This window comes from Python bivittatus, unplaced genomic scaffold (assembly GCF_059951505.1).
Source record: "Python bivittatus isolate LINGU-HERP-01145 unplaced genomic scaffold, Pbiv_v1 ctg000170_np1212, whole genome shotgun sequence".
Classification (NCBI taxonomy): Eukaryota; Metazoa; Chordata; class Lepidosauria; order Squamata; family Pythonidae; genus Python; species Python bivittatus.
Window position 1 is genome coordinate 581191 of NW_028277039.1, and position 21078 is coordinate 602268.

General features: G+C 45.5%; 1 protein-coding gene across 11 annotated transcripts in view; it reads left to right on the forward strand.

Annotated features, from left to right (window-relative positions):
- HYDIN (HYDIN axonemal central pair apparatus protein) overlaps positions 1 to 21078 on the forward strand; it is a 346241-nt gene that overhangs the window by 148327 nt on the left and 176836 nt on the right. For all 11 annotated transcript variants that reach the window (XR_015795149.1, XM_088135435.1, XM_088135430.1 and 8 more), the window contains 3 exons: positions 2576 to 2672; positions 10757 to 10873; positions 19903 to 20112. Coding sequence is in view for 10 of the 11 variants with exons in the window: in XM_088135435.1 (XP_087991561.1) it covers positions 2576 to 2672; positions 10757 to 10873; positions 19903 to 20112 (424 nt within the window). In the remaining variant the exon portion in view is untranslated. The remainder of the gene's footprint in view (positions 1 to 2575; positions 2673 to 10756; positions 10874 to 19902; positions 20113 to 21078) is intronic.

Sequence of the window (21078 nt, forward strand, 5' to 3'; positions counted from 1 at the left end):
TGATGTATGGCAGTGTGATCCTTTTCATAGCTTGTGTAGGTTGTGTTGTAGTAAGTTTGATAAAATTACATGGATATCCATTTTGTTGGAAGATGTTGTATAGGTGGTCTTTTTCCTTTTTCTGCTGTTCTGGGTTGCTGCAGTGCATTTCTGCTCACTTGAACAATGTTCTTACACAGCTCCTCTTGTGGGAGGTTGGGTTGTTGCTTTGGTAATGGAGTACTTGATTGGTGTGGGTTGTCTTCCGATGAACTTGGGTTTCTAATTTGCTGTTGTTTCCTCTGCTGATGAGGATATCCAGGAAGGGTAGCGTGTTGTTGTTTTCTTCCTCTCTGGTGAATTTTATTCCTTCGAAGATGTTGTTGATGGTTTCATGTGTCTTCTCTAGTTGTTCCTTTTTTATTATGACAAAGGTGTCATCTACACACCGGATCCATACTTTAGCTTGTATGTGAGGCAGTGCTATAGTTTCTAGGCGTTGCACTACAGTCTCTGCTATGAGTCCTGGGAGTGGGGATCCCATGGGTGTGTCTCTGATTTGTTGGTATATTTGTCCATCACACTGAAAGTAGGTGGTGAGGCAGAGGTTGATGAGGTCCATGATCCGGGGTATTTCAATCTGGGTGTGTTTGGTTAGGTCGGGTGTGTTGTGTAGTACTGCTGACATGGATTCTTTCGCTAGTTCTGGGTTTATGGACATGAAGAGTGCCGTGACATCAAATGAGACCATAATTTCATCTTCATCTATGTGTACATCTTTGATTTTCTGGAGGCACTGTAGTGAGGAGTTGGTAGAATATTCACTGTTCTCTGTGAGGCGTCCGAGCTTTTTTATCAGTTCTTTCGCTCTGTTGTACGTTGGAGTCCCTAGTAAGGATACAGTTGGTCGGAGAGGTACGTCAGGCTTGTGTGTTTTTGGTCGTCCACAGAAACGTGGGAGGATGGGTCCACTGCTTTTCATCCGCCACTGTTCCTCTTTTGTGATCTGGCCTTTCTTGGTTGGGTCGTTGAGGGTTCTCTTGATTAGGTTGTCTACTTTCTGTATTGGGTTGGTGTTACGTGGGATGTAGGTTTCTTTGTCCTCTAATAACTTTTTGGCTTTTTCCAGGTATTGTGATTTATCCATAATAACTGTGGCTCGGCCTTTGTCTGCTGGGAGGATGATGATGGTTTGGTCCTTCCTTAGGCTATTGAGGGCTGCTCTGTCCTCTGCTTTGAGTTGGTGATGATACTGTGTTCTTCTGGTCTGCGATATGATTGTCTGCCTAATCTCACAACACATGGACAGACTCAACCATGGTTTTAACTGGGAAACTATCAGCATTTTAGACCAAGCTAAATCCAAATATGCAAGAGAATTCTTGGAAGCCTGGTGTTCAGACAAGGCAGCAATTAACAGACATATAGAGATTAATAGCATCTACATACTATTCAAAAGAGACAAAAGACCAGAAGATCGTCTCGCCAGCAAGGACTCCACAAGCATATGCGCTGAAAAATACTTCCTGTCAAAAATCTCTATCTGTAGAAGGTTCCTAATGAAATTTAAAAGCCATATGCGTGAATGACCATTCAAAGACCATGGTTGCTGGTAAGCAATCTATTCTTATTAGATGTAATATACTGGCATGTAAAGTTTTTAACTGGAGGATAATGCAAATCTATATACTACTAAAATTCTTGTGTCTGTAACCTTAACTGGGCGAAACAGTACATCATAGGGCAACAGTTTTTGAACCAAGGTACCTCAAATGGGCTAACTTACAGAATGCATCCAAAATCTAGGACCCATGGGATTGAAATTTGGGGAATTTGTGGCTGCTATAGCACTGTTGTGCTGCCGTACTGCTGTGGTCAGCCCAGGTCCCACCTTCCTCTTTCCCCAGCGCCCAGTCGGCTTGCAGCAAGGCCCAATGGGTAAATGGCGATTGGCTGCTTTGGAAATGAGGCAGAAATCTGAAATCTCTTAACAGCTATGGGCATTGAGGGAAGGATGAGGGTGTGACTTGGATGCCTGCTGGCGAGGTAGGGCTGGCTGGGGGATGCCGGTGGTTGACGATGAACCCTCTTCCTCCCTTGGGGGAGGGGCCCTTGGGGACACGCTGGAATGGGGAGTGTGGGTGCAGTTTTCTTCATGGTCTGTGGCTCCCTTTGTTCTACCTCCCCCCAGCAAAGTGGCAGCCAGTCCCATGGGTCAGCCAAAGAGGACAAGGAAGAGGCAGCTTCATTGGGGCTCTCCTGAGAGTCATGAGGGAAGGGCAAATGGTGCAATCCTATATTATATGTGGGCAGGCAGGCAGGCAGGCAGGCTGGCTTCTGCCAGCTTCCCATAAGCAAAGTCAATGGGGAAGCCAGCAGCAAGTTGCAAATCACTCACATTCCCACTGCTTTTTTGCCCTTGCTCATTCTGTTTCTCTGTTTAGGTAAGGAAATATCTCTGAAATGGTGACACAACAGCTTACGGGTATAAATCTAGATGCCATTTTGGCTTGCTCATCAGCTTTATGGTTCTTCTATACTCCCAGCTACCTTGAGCAATATAATATACATTTCTCTCCCTATGAATTACCTCTAGAGAAGCAGCTGTGGAAGAAAACACTAACTATGCAACTGGAGAAGAGGTTTCTGTTAAAGAGCCTGTGGACGATGTACAAATTATCCCTGAAACGCAGGTAATGGCATTTGCCAATTTTTTATGGGTCACCTAAATTCTGAATATCTACTTGTGCCTGATGAAATTTTGCTTACTTTTCTGTTCGCAGTAGATTTTTTAAAAAATTAATTTATAAAAAAAAAAAATCCCCTCTCACCCCTATGGGTGGTACGTGTCTTCCTCAATCTCAGGTCCTCTACCAGAGGCCTGGGAGTTTGAGGGTTCTGCGCAGTATCTTAGGTGTTCCTAGCACTGCACTCTTCTGCACAGAGAGCTCTGATGCTGTTCCTGGGATCTGTTGGATCCACTCCCCCAGCTTAGGAGTCACGGCCCCAAGTGCTCCTACCACCACTGGGACCACTTTGGCCTTTACTTTCCACATCCTCTCTATTTCCTCCTTCAGGCCCTGGTACTTCTCCAGCTTCTCATGCTCCTTCTTCCTGATGTTGCTGTCACTTGGCGCTGCTACATCTATCACTACCGCTGTCTTCTGGTCTTTGTCTACTACCACGATGTCTGATTGACTGGCCAGTACCTGCCTGTCTGTCTGGATCTGGAAGTCCCATGGGATCTGTTATTCCCCACAACCTACTGTGGAATCTCCCATCTGGACTTGGGGGGGTCTAGCCCATATGCTATGCAGATGTTCCTGTACACAATGCCAGCTACTTGGTTGTGCCGTTCAGTATATGCTGTTCCTGCCTGCATCTTACACCCTGCCACTATGTGTTGGACTGTCTCTGAGGCCTCTTTGCACAATCTGCACCTTGGGTCCTGTCTAGTGTGGTAGACCCCTGCTTCTATGGATCTGGTGCTTAGTGCCTGTTCTTGTGCTGCTATGATCAGTGCCTCAGTGCTGTCTTTTAGTCCGGCCCTTTCCAGCCACTGATAGGATTTCCCAGTGTCAGCCACCTCAGCTATCTGTCCCATGCAAGGGTTTCTCTTGCCATTTATATTTCCTCCACTTGAACTTCCTCCCATGTCTGCTGCTGCCTGAGTCATTCTCTTAGCAGCTCATCTTTGGGTGCCATCTTAGTGATATACTTCTGGATGCTCCGGGTTTCATCCAGGACAGTGGCTTTGACACTCATCAGACCCCGCCCGCCCTCTTTGCGGCTGGTGTACAATCTCTGGGTGTTGGACTTGGGGTGGAAATCTCCATACATTGTGAAGAGCTTCCGGGTCTTCACATCGGCAGCCTCCATATCTTCCTTTGGCCAGCTCACTATACCGGCAGGGTATCTGATGACTGGTGAGATTTCTGTCTTGAGGTGGAAGCTAATAAACGCAACAGAACTATATTTGCACTGTCTCGTGGAGTTCTTTGGGCTGAACATGACATCAATCTCTCCAGACTCAACCTAAGTTCCCAAGCCAGCAAGCCACAACACTGTGAATTCCTTAGGGTGGTGCCAGTCTCATTTTCTTAAACTTCCCACGCTCCTGTTGGGGGCTAAGGAAACGCTTATCTCCCTGAGCGTGGCCTTCATAACACCATTCCATCACAATAGCTGATCTCTATGTCTGCTATGTGGCCCACTGGTAGTTCCACTCCATTGGTCTTAACTACCTTCCCTCTATCATCCTGCCACATTTCTCCAGTCCAAATGACATCCCAATGTCCTCGCTGTAGATCCGTGTCAGGTGGATCAGTGAGTCAATATCTCGTTCACTCTTAGCGTACAGCTTGATGTCATCCATGTAGAGGAGGTGGCTGATGGTGATTCCACTCTTGAACTTGTACCCATATCCAGACCTTGTGGTTATCTGGCTGAGGGGGTTTAAGCCTATGCAGAACAGCAGTGGGGACAGTGCATCACCTTGGTATATGCTGCACTTGATGGCCACTTGTGCGAGCTGTCTTGAGTTGACTTCCAGTGTTGTCTTCCACAGTCCCATTGAGTTCTTGAGGAAAGTCCTTAGTGTCCTGTTGACTTTGTATAGTGCCAGGCATTCACAGATCCATGTGTGCGGCATTGAGTCATAGGCTTTGCTGTAGTCAATCCAGACTGTGCTCAGATTGGTCTGCCTAGACCTTGAGTCCCAGGCAACTGCTCTATCTATGAATAACTGGTGTTTTGAGCCTCTGGTGTTGTTCCCAATGCCCTTCTGAGCTGTGGTCATGTACTGGCCCATATGGTCTTGTAGCTTGGCAGCTATGATGCCTGATAGAACTTTCCATGTTGTGGGGAGGCAGGTTATTGGCCGGTAGTTGGATGGTGCTGTTCCTTTGTGAGGGTCTTTCATGATCAGCACTGTCCTTCCTTGTGTTAGCCAGTCTGGGTGGGAGCCTGCTGCTAGCAGTTGGTTCATCTGTGCTGCTAGGCGTTCATGCACTGCTGTTAGTTTCTTTAGCCAGTAGGTGTGGATCATGTCCGGGCCAGGTGCTGTCCAGCTTTTAGTGTTCTTGACCTGCTGTTGGATGTCTGCTACTGTGATGGTGACTAGTTCCTGTTCTGGGAGATTGCTGTGGTCTGCTTTCAGGTCCTGCAGCCACTTTGCACTGGTGTTATGCGTCTTCTCTTTCTCCCATATGTTCTTCCTGTACTGTTCAGTTTCTGCTGCTGGTGGCTCAGCTGTTACTCTGTGGTTGCACTGCAGTTGGGAGTACACTTTGGATGGTTCTTTGGAGAACAGGGCATTTATCTTCTTGGCCTCTGCTTCTCTAGTGTATCTCCTTAACCTGGCAGCCAGTGCTGTGAGCCTTTGTTTAGCAGTCTCTAGGGCTTCAGATGGAGTCAGGCCCATATATTTTTTCAGTAGCCAAGTCTTATCCTTAATCTCCACACGCTTCTGTAGTTCCACCAGCTGACTGACTTCTCTCCGAGTTGCCTTGATCTTAGCCTCCAATCTCATTTTCCAGGGTGGGTATGTACTGCTGTTCTTGATCGTGTAGCCAAGTATTTCCAGGATTGTAGCATATACCAATTCATTGGTTTCAGTTATGGTGGTAGTAGGGATTGTCCGGAGGGCTCTGTTGGCATCTTCTAGCATACTATCTGATGGTACTTCTCCACTGAGCCTTGGTAATTGGACTCGAGGGTTGACTGTAGCTAGTTTATCCATGATCTTATGCCTCATATCAGCTGCTGTGCTCTGTAATGGGAGGGGTGGCAGTGACATTCCAGCTTCAGATGTTGGCTGCACATCCGCTTGTTCTTCCAGGTCTGCTTGAGTCTGGGTTGTAATGTGGAGTTGGTCTATCTCAAGTTGTGAGAGCAGCTTCCTCTTCACTATGTTGAAGTGCTGGGTAACTAGTTGTTTCTCAGTTAGTGTAGATGTAGGCCTTCTGTCTATCCATAGTTCCCTCATACGTTTCACATATCCCCTCTCATTAGGTCTGCTGTTGTAGTAACATTCCATCAATTCCAAGTTCTCTTGTCTCGTCCACGCATGGTTTGTTCCAGTAGCCCACTTAACATCAGATTGTCCTGGTTCCCCAACATCTGACGTGGACCTTGTTAATCCGAGTAACGTCCGAGCCGGCATGACTCTCTTAGTTTGTGTCACTCTCATATTTGAGGTAGGCAGGTGAAGCGTTAGGGGGTCTTTGCCCAAGGACCCCTACTGGTAAGGTAGGTACCAGCCAGGATTTGAACCCCAGTCTCCTGCATCAGAGGCGGTGTTCTAACCACTACGCTATCCAGCCGATATATATTTGATATATATCAAATTTGGCACTGCCCATCTCGTTAAAAAGTGACTCTGGGTAGTTTACAGAAAAGATAAATATTGATTAAAAATAAAATATAACAATAGTCCTAAATAAATAAGTGTATTCTAAGGATTGATAACAAGAGAGCATTAGGCTTGGGAAATGTCATCAGGGTGCTAGCCACCCCCAGGGTTGGTTAACACTCTTCTTTCCCCACACAAGCTGGCAGAGCCAGGTCTTTAGTTCTTTCCAGAAAGCCAGGAGGGTAGGGGCCCACCGCACCTCTGGGGGGAGAATATTCCAGAGGGCAGGGGCAACGGCAGAGAAGGCTCTCCTCCTGTGCCCCACCAGCTGACATTCTCTCACTGACGGGGTCTGTAACATGCCCTCTCTGCCTGACTAGGTGGGATGGGTTGATGTAAAGGGGGTGACACAGTCCCTCAGGTAGCCTGGACCCATGTCATGTAGGGCTTTAAAGGTAATAACCAACACTTTGAATTGGACCTGGAAGCAAACTGGCACCCAATGCAGCTCCTGAAGCAAAGGTGCTACATGTGACATCCATAGGGCACCCAAGATTGTCCGCGCAGGTGCATTTTGAACCAGCTATAGCTTCTAGATACTCTCCAAGGGTACCCCACGTAGAGCGCATTGCAGTAGTCTATATGGGAGATGACTAGGGCATGAGTGACTGACCGGAGGGCCTCCTGATCCAGAAAAGGGCATAACTGGCACACCACCTGAAGTTGGGCAAAGGCCTCCTGGCCACAACTGCCACCTGCTCCTTGAGCAGGAGTTGTGAGTCCAGGAGGGCCCCCAGATTACGCACCAGGTCTGTCTGGGGCAGTGCAATCCTATCCAAAACCAAAGATGGTAAATCCTCAGATGCAGAGGGGCCTCCAATCCACACCATTCCATCTTACCAGGGTTCAGCCCCATCCAGACCCTCAACACTTCCAGGCACCGCAAAAGGGTGGTCACAGCATCACTCATCACCTGGGATGGAGATGTATAACTGGGTATCATCTGCATATTGATGATACCTCATCCCATGGTGGCGGATGATCTCACCCAATGTTTTCATGTAGATGTTAAAAAGGAGCAGAGAGTACCGAACCCTACAGCACCCCACAGTAGAGGGGCCATCCCAACACCGATTGGGATCGGCTTTGGAGGAAGGAAGATAACCAGCATAAAACTGCCACCCATTCCCAACTCCCCAAGTTGACCCAAAAGGATACCATGGCTGATGGTATCGAAAGCCACTGAGAGGTCAGGAAGAGCAAGGATGGATGCACTACCCCCATCCTGCTCCCACCAGAGATCATCCATGAGTGTGACTGATGCTGTTTCCATCCTGCATCCAGGTCTAAAACCTGACTGAAATGGGTCCAGATAATCCGTTTCTTCCAGGATCCTCTGGAGCTGCAATGCCACCGCTTTTTCAACTACCTTCCCTAAAAAGGGGAGGTGGGAGACTGGATGAAAACTGTCCAGTATGGTGGGGTCCAGTGATGGCTTCTTGAGGAGGGGGTGCACCAGCGCCTCCTTAAAGGCAGCTGGAAACGCTCCCTCCCTCAAGGATGAATTTACCATCGCCTGGACCCACCCACACATCACCTCCCGAGTAGCCTTAACCAGCCAGGAGGGACATGGATCTAGTTGACAGGTGGTGGCAATGACTGTCCAGAGGACCCTGTCCACTTCTTCGGGTTCAACAGGATCAAACTGTTCCCAGATAACAGGGTAAGAACAGACCATGTTCCATGCTTGGTATCCAACTGGGACTGGATGCAAGCAATTTTGTCCTCCAGATGCCCAGAAAACTCCTCTGCATGGCCCTGTAAATCCCTCCTTTCCTAAGATGGGGTGATATTAAACAGGGCTGCTGGGCAGCATTCTGCGGAGTGTGGGGCTGAGGTCAGGCACAATCTTGTCCAAGGCCTCAGCCGCTTTCCTATTCCAGGTAGCAGCCAAGGCCTCCGCCGGACCATGCAGCAGCCCCTAGGGTATAACCCCCAGCTCCCTTTGGAACCCCACTGGGTCCATCAGTCACCCAGGGCGGACCAATTGAATGGGTCCCACCTCCCTGCGGAGGGGGGGTAGCGTAGGAAAACCTCAGGGCCACCAGGGCATGATCTGACCATGACAAGGGGGATAGACGTAGTTCCTCCTTCAGATCACATTGGCATTGCTCTGACAAGAAAACCAGGTCCGGTGTGAAGCGACTGTCCCGAGCTGGGTCACGAATAATCTGGAACAGGCCCATGGCCGCCATGGTGGCCATGAACTCCCAAGCTGCCTCTGAAGCTTGTCCTAGGGATGGCAAGTTGAAGTCCCCCAAGACCATAAGTCTGGGGAAGTCTACCACCAGCCCCACGATGGCCTCCAGCAGCTCAGGCAGGGAAGTTGCTGTGCAGCAGGGAGGCTGGTACAGTAACAACAATCCCAACTGTTCTCATGAGCCCAACTTCAAAGACAGGGTCTCACAACTGGCCACTTGTGGAGCAGCGCCCCTGAAGGCCAAAAGAGATTCCCAGATGACAACCGCTACTCCTCCTCCCCTGCCCTGGGGTCTTGGCTGGTGCCAGACCGTGAACCTGGCTGGGCACCCCCGTTTCAGGGCCCAGCCAGGTCTTGGTAATACACACCAGGTCGGCCTGCTCCTCAGTGATCAAATCACATATGAGGGGGGCCTCGTTGTTAACTGACCTGGCGTTAAGAAGCAGCAGCCAAAAGCCAGGGCCTCTGTGGGTCTGCTCTCCAGGGCCAGGTCTGAGTCCAGAGGGCCGGAACATGCCACCGGTAACAAGCACCAGGTGTGCTCTTCCCCGAGAGGGAATCCTGTCATAACATCCCCTCCCCATCACCACCTGAATGGTATAACCCACCCTAACCGGCCCTCCAGTTCCTCCCAATCCCAGACCTCCAGCCTCCATAGCTAGGGGACCCTCTATCCTATCATACACTAACAAACGCCCAAGCAATCACACACTCAAACAAACATCCTCGGACTACCCTCCCTGTCTCACACTAGGGAAGGAGGCCCAAGTATCACCCACTGGAGGGCCCCCAACACCCTGCCTGGGATCAAACCAGCTGGTCTCCAAGTCCTTCGGGCCCCCTCAGGCCGCAGCCACTGTTCAGGCGCCAGCTTTTGAGCTGGTTGTCTGGTTGATTTTTGGGACTGCAGACTGGCCTGGCATCAAGTTTGGCTGTATTCCAGGTCACTGCAGCCCAGGTCTCTTCTCGGGCTACTCGCTTGCTGCGCCGCCTGGCACAACCACGGAGCTGATAGTCAATGGAAAATATGACCAGTGGTGGCATTGCACATGCACAAGTCCTGTAAATGGAGGATACATGACACGGCTAGGGAACATGAGATCTAATCTTTCCACTACAGACTACAGCTGCCAGACCTGGGTTCACTCAGCAATTTGCTCCTGTGCTCTGCCAGATTCCACTGTTCCTTGGCATAGCTTAGCATTTGCATGCCTCTCTGTCCTCTGATCTTTTACCCTCAGATGAAGGCTTTATTGAGGATTTGAGGTGGGTGGATGGATTCTCAGTGCTTACAAGGCAGAGACAGAAATACAACTTTTGGTCTTGGAATGCCTGGTTCTCCTCATTTGATGAGGACTTCTGAGGCAAGCCCCTAATAGGACCTCCAGCTGAGATTACTGTAATGCACTTTATGTGGGCTACCTTCGTATCTGATCTGAAGCTGCAGCTGTCATCCAGACTGCAAGCAGATATTCAATCGTGTGGTTTCTTGCTACATTAAACCTTCTGCACTGGCTGCCCAGTAGCATCCAAGCCAGGTTCAGAATTTTGCTTTTGGCAAAAAAGGTCCTAAACAAAGGGATCAGAATAGATGGCAAATCACCTTCACTGACACAGACCTGGGAAATTGCTCAGTTTATCAGAGATGAGGTGGCCCTGCTGTCTGTGCTGTAACTTTCACAATTGTCTCCCTAACTGCTTGCAAATAAGCCTTCCTTCCCTGCAGAGGTACCTATCCTCTGGAATACTGACCAAACGTTTTAACATTGTATATAATGCATAAATATATTAAATAAAGTAAATGATATTTTTCTTTAGGTGAAATTCTGTGAAGAGGAACCAGCTCATTATGATTAACAAGCTGGACAGTTGTTACTAGAAAGACAGCATGTGTACATTAGATGACTTTTCAGTTTGAGCCCTCTATTTTCTTCTTGGTTTAGTAGAACAATCCAGAAATTTAACAGTGTTTACATCCTGTTCTATTTCTGCATCATTGATTTTTTTCAATAAAGAAGAAGTAGATGAATGTGGAGTTTAAAATAGTTTTTGGAAGCTTTGAGCTAGGAGATTTCTTGAGCTAACCATGTATGCAAGGCAGTTTCTCTATCTTTTCTATGGCTGTTTCTTTTTCTGATGGACACCTTGCATGTTCTGTTTTCTAGTTATTTTTGCAAACTTCTGAAGTAGAAAAGGAGACTCCAGAGAAGAACCAAGCAGAAACCAAGGAAGTACTGTGGTGTGCAGAGTCAGAGGAGCCACACTTGACAGGTGTGGAAGAAGTAAGTCCACCTGATGTACTGCCACTGTTTGCCTACAGCATTGAAGGCTGGGGTGCGAGGACAGAGGTTGCTCTTCCTCAGGTCCACTCAGGTTTCCAGTGTTTCTCTCAGGCAGTGGTCTGTTCTTCTTCTTAAGTGGCTGCCAACAGGCTGTGTCAGGGAGCCTGGTTAGGACAGGGCATTCTTTGCCAAACACACCCAGACCTTTCCCAGCTGACCAGAGGCTCTTGTTTCAGTCCTTCGGTTTCTGCTCTTGATCTAAATAAGCCCAGAAACAGGGTAAGGTTTGTTACCCTTGTATTAAAATGCGTAGAGGTTTATTAGGAGTTACTGAGCTTTGCCCAGAAATAATCAAAATATTGAAAGAGGCCATTGAGTCCAGTCCCCTGGAATCTATGCTGGAATCCCTGACAAATGGTTGTCTAGCTCCCATTGAACTCATCCAGGGAAGAGGAGCCCACCATCTCTTACTTTAGACCAAACTGGGGCTATGAGTAGTTATGAAATATGAGGTAGCTACTCCAGTGTTTGCAGGACTGCTAGATTCTAAATAATTTTATTGATCAGAAGTTGCTGATCTTCCATATCCCCATTGTGCTACTGATGCACCAGAAATTGCTTTAATGTAGTTATGCGTGTTTTCTTGTGACGGAATGTATCTACAAAGGGGGAGGTGGTGTGATGGAGTACATTGCAGGAAGGAAAAGGGGGAGACAAGAGGCAACATAGTCCAGAGCAGGAGTGTGGGAATGAGAAGAGACTTAAGATAGCCACTCCCTAGAATCTCCCAGGGTTTATCTATTAGGTTAGCATAGTACAGATTTAGTCTGGCAAGATTCTGTCTATATGGTGTAAGCAATAAAGAACTGAACTTGGCTGGATTGTTTCCCTGTTGTCCTTGGGCTGGGCCTGACACTTCTGGACTATTCACTTGTGAGAAAATATTACACTTTTAAAAACATAATTTAATCTCTTTGTTTACATGCTTAGACCTTCTGAGCCTCTTTCAGGGGTATAATCCAAGGAGGTTCCTTATTGTGTTCTAGTTTAAGTAGCCGATTATGCTTTCATCCACCTTCTTTTCCAGTTCCTCATCGCTACTCCTTGTATAATACAGTAGGCAGCGTTGATAACAATAATGTCTGGAGGATACCTAATAGTAAAATGAAAAAGGTGATTTTGAGACTCTTTCTGGTAGTTTTTGTCAGCTTCACTTAATTCCTTTCTCTCTTCTGTCTAAGTAACAGTGCCTGTAGGAAGGGCTTCTTTCTGATATTGTACACCATTACTTGAGCCATCCTTCCCAGCCTCTGTAAGCCTAGAGCTCTGAGTGTGCTAGCTGCTTTTGCCAAGGGAGAAAAGCCACGGAGTCATTCACAGTGATTTGAGCATCCAGTGCACTAGTTATCACAGTGTGATAAATTCAGTGGGGTGACCATGTTTAGAAGGCTGGTCTGCAGAACATAATGTAACAGATGAAATAGGATCATTGGGGTGTCAATCCTTAAGTACTGCAAAACTTGCCCCTCTTCAGCTGTTAAAAGTAGCATATCAGTTTCCTTCTGTTTTCTTTTCTGCTCTATGTGATCAGTTGGACTGGAATAAACAAGGGTATCTTTTCTTTATTATAATTATTATAATTATTGCCACCCTCCCCAGAATCTCTCACTACTGGGTCCATCACAGGCTCAGCTGCAGTCCATAAACACACTTAAACAGTGTCTGTTTAAGATTCTCTAATTCTCTCAATATTTAATCTCATTCACAATTTGGCAGTGCTGCAAAGGAGTAAATCAGCCTTACTTCTAGAGCTTCATCCATAATCTTTCACTTCGTGGTTATCCCTGGCTGTTTATTTAACCTGCTCTTTGTCAAGGGCAGTGCTAACCCTGTGTCCTCAAGGGTACCTGCAACCAGCCTTTTATTCCTTCTGATTAAAAGGGTAGCTTTAGCTTGAGTTGGTAAGTTGAAAGGGGAGCATATTTTGCAATGTTGATATTTAGAAAGTATTCCAAAATAATTTCTGCATTTCTCATTTGGAGTACTAAGTAACCAGTGCTTCAGTGTATTGTCGAAGGCTTTCACAGCCGGAATATGATGGCTGGTGTGGGTCTTCCAGGCTCTGTGGCCGTGTTCTGGAAGTTTCGTTCCTAATGTTTCGCCAGCATCTGTGACCGGCATCTTCAGAGGACAAGTCTGAGGACTTCCAGAAGATGGCCACACAGCCTGGAAGACCCACATCAGCCAACCAGTGCTTATTGGTTGCTTTGATGGCTTTGAAGGGACTGTCATTCTGTGTCCATTATGAGATGCTTCATTCTTTTTACTTCTCGTTCTTTTTCTGTTGATATTGCTCCAAATTAAGTTAAATTAATAAACTTCCTCATACCAAAAATATTTCTTTTTTTGTATTAGAATTTTTGAATACAACAAAAGTATAAAAAATTAAAGGAAAGATAAGAAAAGGTGAGGAAAAAAAGAAGAAAAGTGAGAAAGAAAGAAGGAATAGAATTATGATGTCCACCCTTCTTTCTATCAAGTAGTTGCCATCTTACTCTTTCCCCTCCCTCTTGAACCCTTTTTACTCTCCAAATCCATAAATCATCAATTCAGTTTTTTCTTCTTTCAACAAAAAGTCCATATAAGATTTCCAGTCTTTCAAAAAGGTCTCTATCACTTTTTTTCCTAACCAAACTGGTCAGCTTTCCCATTTCCGCAAGCTCTGTCAATTTTATAATCCAACCTTCTACTGTGAGTGTTTCATTATTCTTCCATCTTTGTGCATACAGTAATCTTGCTGCAGTTATCATATACAGTATTAATTTCCCATATTTCTTTTCAAGTTCAATGTCCATAAAACCCAATAGAAACAATTCTGGTTTCATTGTAATGTTAATCTGCAATATCTTTTGCATCATTGTATGGATTTGCACCCAACATTTCTTTTCTATTTCATAGGCCCACCATGCATAATAAAAAGTCCCCTCTTCCTTTTCACATTTCCAACTCTGGTTTGATATTCCTTTGTACATTTTTGACAGCTTGACTGGTGTCATATACCCAATGATACATCATTTTATAAAAAAATTCTCTTAAATTATAGTAAAAATAATTCTTGAAAGAAAAGGTAACATAGCAACAAATCAGGGAAGAGAAAAAAGACTAAAATTTGTCAGAGTTCTCAAACTGACTTGCTAACCTGGTGCCGTATCTACTCCTATTAAGTTTCTTGACAGCCTTCAGTACTATCTGCCATGTTATCCTGCTGGATCACGTATAAAGGTTTGGGACCCTGTGCTTCAGGGGTTACACTTTTACCTGAATGGGCAATTCCCAACTAGAGTCATGTGGGCAATGCTTCAAACCTTAATTAATTTAGTGTAGATTGCCACAGAATTCAGTTCAGTGCTAGAAACAGTACAGATAAAGAAAGAAAAAAAGAGAAAAGAAAGTTAAAGATGTGGCTTCTGATCTTCTTTACAGCAAACAAACTTTTGTCATTTCTCCACCTTTAGAATTATATAGTTCCATTTTATTTATTTACTATTTATTTATTTATTTATCAGATTTATATGGCCACCCATCTTACAAAAAGTGACTCTGGGTGGCGTACAACAGTCCAATAAAACAATAAATATATAAACAATCGTTACATAAAACCCTTATGTAATAATCTTTAAAAACATTAAAAGCTATAAAAACAGAACTAAAATAGAAAAGGAAAATAATAGGTGAAAGGATGTTAATAATAGAGCCACCTCACTAGTTCATCTGTCCCATAGGTCCCCAGGCCTGCTGACACAACCAGGTCTTGAGAGATCTTCAAAACCTCAGGAGTGCTGAGGTTGATCATCTCTGGAGGGAGACGTTTCCACAGTGCAGGTGCCACAGCAGAAAAGGCCCGCCACCTAGTGCCTGTCAAACATAGCTCCCTAGACGACAGAACCCATAACATACCCACTCTGCTAGCTCTAGTGGGACGGGCAGATGAAATTGGGGAGAGGCAGTCCCTCAGTAACCTGATCCCATGCCATGAAGGGCTTTAAAGGTCAACACCTGCACCTTGAATTGGACCTGGAAACAGACTGGTGACCAATGCAGCTTGCAAAGCAGAGGTGTAACATGTGTTCTAACAGAAACACACATAACTGCCTGCACAGCCGCTTTCTGCACCAGCTGAAGAATACTCTTCAAGGGCAGCCCCATGTAGAGCGCACTGCAGTAGTCCAACTGGGAGGTGACCAGGGCATGAGTGACCATGAGTGAGGCTCCTCGGTACAGGAACAGGTGCAACTGGAGCAGAATACAAAGTTGTTCAAAGGCCCTCCTAGCCACAACTGCCACCTGCTCACTGAGCAGGAGGCGTGAGTCCAGGAGGACCCCCAGGTTGCGCACAGGGTCTGTTTGGGGTAGTGCAACCCCATCCAGTACAAGTGATGGTATAATCCCAGAACCAGAGGGGCTCAGGACCCCAAGCCACTCAGTCTTGCCAGGGTTCAGTTGAACCCTGTTGTTCCCCATCCAGACCTTCACAGCCTCCAGACACCAGGATAAGACATCCATAGCATCACTTAAATCGCCAGGAGTGGAGATATACAATTGGGCATCATCAGTGTACTGATGATACCTCACCGTGTGGTGACAGATGAGCTCACCCAGTGGTCTCATGTAGATGTTCAATAGAAGAGGAGAGAGCACTGACCTCTGCAGCACCCCACATAGATCTCTCCTCCCCAGTCACCACCAACTGGAACTGAGAAAGGAGGTGAACCAGCACAACACCGTGCTGCCCACCCCTAATCCTCTGAGTCAATCCAGAAGGATACCATTATCAATGATATCGAAAGCCACTGAGAGGTCAAGTAAGGCAAGGATGGACATACTACCACCATCCCACCCTTGCCAGAGATCATCCAAAAGTGCAACCAGTTGTGTTTCCATCCCATACCCGGTTCTGAATCCCGACTGAAAAGGATCCAGATAATCTGCTTCATCCAAGGTCTTCTGAAGCTGTCCCTTCTTCCCATATTCAACACTCTTCAATCAGTAAATCCAGAAATCACCATTTTTGTCCATTTTCAGCAAAAAATCCATTAAAGGTTTCCAATATTTTATAAAAGTACTTATTGTTTTGTCCCTAATCAAACAGGTCAATTTTGCCATTTCTGCAAATTCTGCCATCTTCACAGTCTACTCCTCCATTGTGTAAGGTTTGCTGCATTTGGCGCTGAACAGAAACCTCGTGAGGCACAGGCTCGGACAAAAGCTAGTTTATTCAGGCGTAATGCGTAGCGGTTACAGACAAAGCCAGGATTGGCTTGGGGCAGTTTCTTACAGCAGTTTTATAGGGTCCCCCCCTTGACCCGTAGTTACTCCTCGGTTTCGCCCCTTGCCTTCGCCCTGGGCTGGCCATCTGTCCGTTGCGATCTTCCTTCCTCTCGCCTTGATGGCAAATTCAGCCGGTTTCTGCTGTGTTACGATCTTCCTTTGTCTGCCTTGCCCTTGCATTCCTGGAGCTTTTCTTATGGTGAGTTGGAGTGGCTGTTTTAATCTGGTTTCTGATTGCCTCTGGATTGCTGCGCTCCCGGTGTATGGTAAGCAGGAGTTGCCCGGGGCGCCTGGGGAGCCGGCTGCGCTCCAGTTTGCCACTTCTAATTGGCTCCTGCTGCGAGTTAACTGCCCGCCCCCTGTCGGTCCTTAACTTGCGGTTGCGAGGTGGTGAAACTGACTGGAGGCTCGGTGAAACTGACCAACGGCTCTGCACTGCAGCGTGTGCGTCCTAGGCTGAATCTGACAAATGGGACACTTTGGATCACCAGTCCACGTAAAACCCATTGATAAATAGCTTTCATTGTAAAGATGGACTTTTTTTGAGTCCATTGATGTACCAGTGCAGGGAAATGCCTGAGAAGATTTAAATTCTTCATTATCATTATCATAATTAAACTTATCAGTATTGTCTGTTCTAGAATCCTCCTCTTCTCTCTCACACCTTCTCTTCAAAAATCGCCACATTGGACCCTCAGACATGGCTGAATAAACATGTGTGAAATTTATTTAAAATAATCCACAGGGAAAAAATGCGGGAGGGAAAGACTGATGTCACAGACTAAGTTGAGACTAAGTTGAACAAGTCCATTAATTTCTTGAAAAATGCATTTCTCCCTCCCCTTCCTTCAATATAATCCTCCCTTCCTGCAATATATTCCTCTCTTCCTTCAATATATTCTTTCCTTCCTGCAATATAGCATTCTCCTGTTATCAACAGTCTCCCCATCTTGCATCAGAAATTAAGAATGGATTCAGCCAAATAAACACAGTCCTACAGCGCACTACCAGAAAATTCAGAAAGAGTTGTAACTAGATTTTTGTTCAGTCTCTGCTCATCACTGCAAGAGCACATTGTCCAAATTTGAAATAATTTTTTTAATAAATCATGATCTTCCAGGGAACCCCTAGTGACCTCTCGTGGAACCCTAGGGTTCCACGGAATCCTGGCTGAAAAACCCTGATCTAGATCTTTTTGCATCTCTTGGCTTATTGTTTCTGTCTTAGTTCTAAAATGTCTACTTCTTAATTTGTTTAACCTCTCCAGCTATTTGTTTTACAGACTCTTCATGTTTTTTATTCATATGTGCAAATTTTCCCTCCAAATCTCTCTAAAGAGATTCAGTGACTGACACTGTCATTGACTCAGTAACATTTTTCCCCAGTTCTTCAAACATCTTTTGCAGAACTTTTGGTGCAAACCCTGTTGTTTGCTCTGTTGGTGATTCTCTCCTCCCTTCTTTTGCAGCTTTTCTGGTAGTAGCCATTTATCTTTTTAAATCTAGAATCCAGGAAAAAATGCAACCAGCCAAAAAGAGCTTTTCCCCCCGCCCCCCTCCATTTCTCTATGTCCTTGCCTCTTTGGTCTCCTTCAGCACTCTGTAGTTTTGTAGTCTAAGGTCTTTCGCAATTTTCCTTTATCTCTTTGTTTAAAGCAAACAGCCAATCCTGGCTCCTGGAGAATTTAAACAATTCTCTTTCCCACTGAGGTATGTTTTATTTATTTAATTAATTAATTCAGAAATACTTTAAACAAAGCTCAAATTCCACTAGTCCTTTTATCCACTTTAAACTTTCATAGCACAAACCCTTAGTAAATGTTAATTTTAAACCCTTATAGCTATTTCTTCACATTTCCCTTTAATCATGCCCTTGTTGAAGGAACACTCACCAGGCAGTCTGGTTACTCTGCTGTGCTGAAGATCTCTATAACTTTTAAATAATTGTAATATACATGTGTTTTAGAAAGTGGAGTTAGGTCAGACCCATTGTCCATTACAGGTAGTCCTTGAGTTACGACCATTTGTTCAGTGACCATTCAAAGTTATGACAGTGCTGAACGAAGGGACTTATGACTGGTACTCAAAGTCCTGGCTGTTGCAGCACCCCTGCGGTCACATGAACAAAATTCAGGTGCCTGGCAACCAGCTCGCACTTATGACCAGTTGCAGTGTCCCACAGTCATGGGATCACCATTTGCAACCTTCCCTGCTGGCTTCCCCCAAGCAAAGCCAATGGGAAGCAAGCAAGGAAGGTCCCAAGTTGCTGGAGTAATTCTCTCCCCACCTTTCTTCACTCACACACACCGTGCCCTCATTCCCCCTTCGCTCACATGCATCCTGCACCCTCTTTCCCCAGCCTCCTTGCACTTGTACACATGTATGCACCTCTCACCTTCTTTCCATGGCCTCCCTGCAATCACACATGTGTGTGCACATACCCCACAGCCTCTTTCCCCGGCCTCCCTGTGATTGCACACATGCATGCACCACGCGCGGTGATTCTCCAACCTTTCTGAGCTCGTGCTGCACTGAGCACCCCCTCCCTGACTTGCATGCAGCCTGTTGGGTTAGGATAAGTTAGGGTTAGGATAATAGATACCAACAACAGTATTATTTTTCTTTGTTCTTCCATCCATTTTAATCCTAATACATTGTACAGCATTGCCAAGTTCATTCACTTGGATTCCTGAGCAGGAATGGCTATTTTGAACATATAGCACAGCTCATCCCTTTCTATTGCTTCTGTTTCTTTTGAGCAAAATGGGTCTTTCAAGTGTTGTAGTTATTATGGGACACATCCTACCAGATCTCTTGTTATATCTGTTAAATCATATTTGCCATGCTGTACCAAGAGTTCAAGCTCATCTTGTTTACTTCCCATATACAAGCATTAGCCTACAGACAATGAAGACCATGAATTCTCTTAGCTAGTGTTATTTCTGATTTTCCATTCACTATTTATATGGTCTTTTCCCATTCACTATTTATACGGTCTTCTTACTTCCTTCTACAGTCCATATGTTTTTATCTTATTTCCTTACTTCAGGTTTTTCATCTACAGCTCCTACAGGATTAATTTCAAAGTCCTTCTAATCAATCATGCTGTGCTTCAGTCAATTACATGGCTACCAGTTTTTGTAAGGGGTAAAGCAGTCCAGAAAACTCAGATTGTGATCTGAGAAACAAAATTTCTCCATCCACATAATTTTAGTAGCCAGTCATTCATTTGTAATAATCCTTTCTTTCCAGTCTTCTTCCATTCCATGAGAAGAGCACCTTCAGAGTTGATGGTGATACCATGGAGAAGCAAAGTTCACAGTTTTTGGAACCATCTTTTGTGGGAACTGTTGCTTCAACACATTTGGCATCACTTTTACACTAGCATAATTGGCTTGAGGGCTGGGAAAATCTCATTATTCTTGCCATGGCCCATCGGCCTGTCTCTCCCTGTTAGTACCACCCTCTCAGAAGAAAAAAGAATGGTTGTGCTGCCGTTTTATGCCTTTGCTTTGCTTTGCTTTGCTCACTGCCCATTTGTTCAAACAGCAACAGAGTTAGGAACCCCAAAGCTCTGGAGTGAAGGGGAGGCCTGAACAAGTATCCAGCAGTGCCTGCCTATTGGCACCAGACTTAGCAATCTTGGGGATGTATCGGGCACCTTACAATGTAGCAGTGACTCTCCTTTCCTTGCTCAATCAGGTTTTTGACATCTTGCCATTATATGGAATACTGCAGCCAAATGAGACCCAACAAATGTCATTTACTTTCTATGGCCACGCTAACATTGTTGCTTGTGTCAAAGCACTCTGTGAAGTAGAAGGAGGTCCCACCTATGAAATTCTGCTGAGGGGTGAAGCCTCGCTTGTTCACTACGCATTTGACAAAAAGGAGATTGACTATGGGCTCCAGGTAGGTCTAATGTGCTGTTTGTTTATTTATTGAACAAATATATAGTCATCCATTTACTCAAGAAACTCTGTTGAGCTGTCAATCCTCTTTCAGGTCACCTCTTTTTCATCATACTTCCTTTTATCATCCTTCGGGCACAGTGTTTACATAACCAAATGTCCTGAAATAAAGTCCTGTGTTTTTGCATAAGCATTTTATGAGGATTTCTGAAGGACCGGGCCTTTGGATGTTACAGAAAATGTTCCAGGCTGGAACGGCCTGGCATGGGTCCTCATACCCTTACAAATATTTCTGACTGATGGGAGGGAATATCCAATTGTATCTGATTCTGGTAGGCTACTGGAACATTTGCCAGGATGTTCCAGCTCTTCCTTCTTTAGATTCATACTCTCAATTTCACACACAGTCCAATTTCTGCCTCTTCATATCCATCCTCTAATCTTGAGGGAAGCAAGTCTGCTATAACTTCCAAACTTCAGAAAATGGGCATTCACATTTAAGTGGTTGTTTTTGCTTATCCTATTACATTTTCTTCATTTCACCCTTTCCTCTCCACAGGGACACATTTAGGCTATATTTTCTTAACTTTGTTACTGTACTGAGTCCACACATTACAGTAGACCATAAGGTATTCTGTGGAGTCCTTGGTCCTACATACTGAAAGTAGGTAGTGAGGCATAGACCCAGAACTAGCGAAAGAATCCATGTCAGCAGTACTACACAACACACCCGACCTAACCAAACACACCCAGATTGAAATACCCCGGATCACGGACCTCATCAACCTCTGCCTCACCACCTACTTTCAGTGTGATGGACAAATATACCAACAAATCAGAGGCACACCCATGGGATCCCCACTCCCAGGACTCATAGCAGAGACTGTAGTGCAACGCCTAGAAACTATAGCACTGCCTCACATACAACCTAAAGTATGGATCCGGTGTGTAGATGACACCTTTGTCA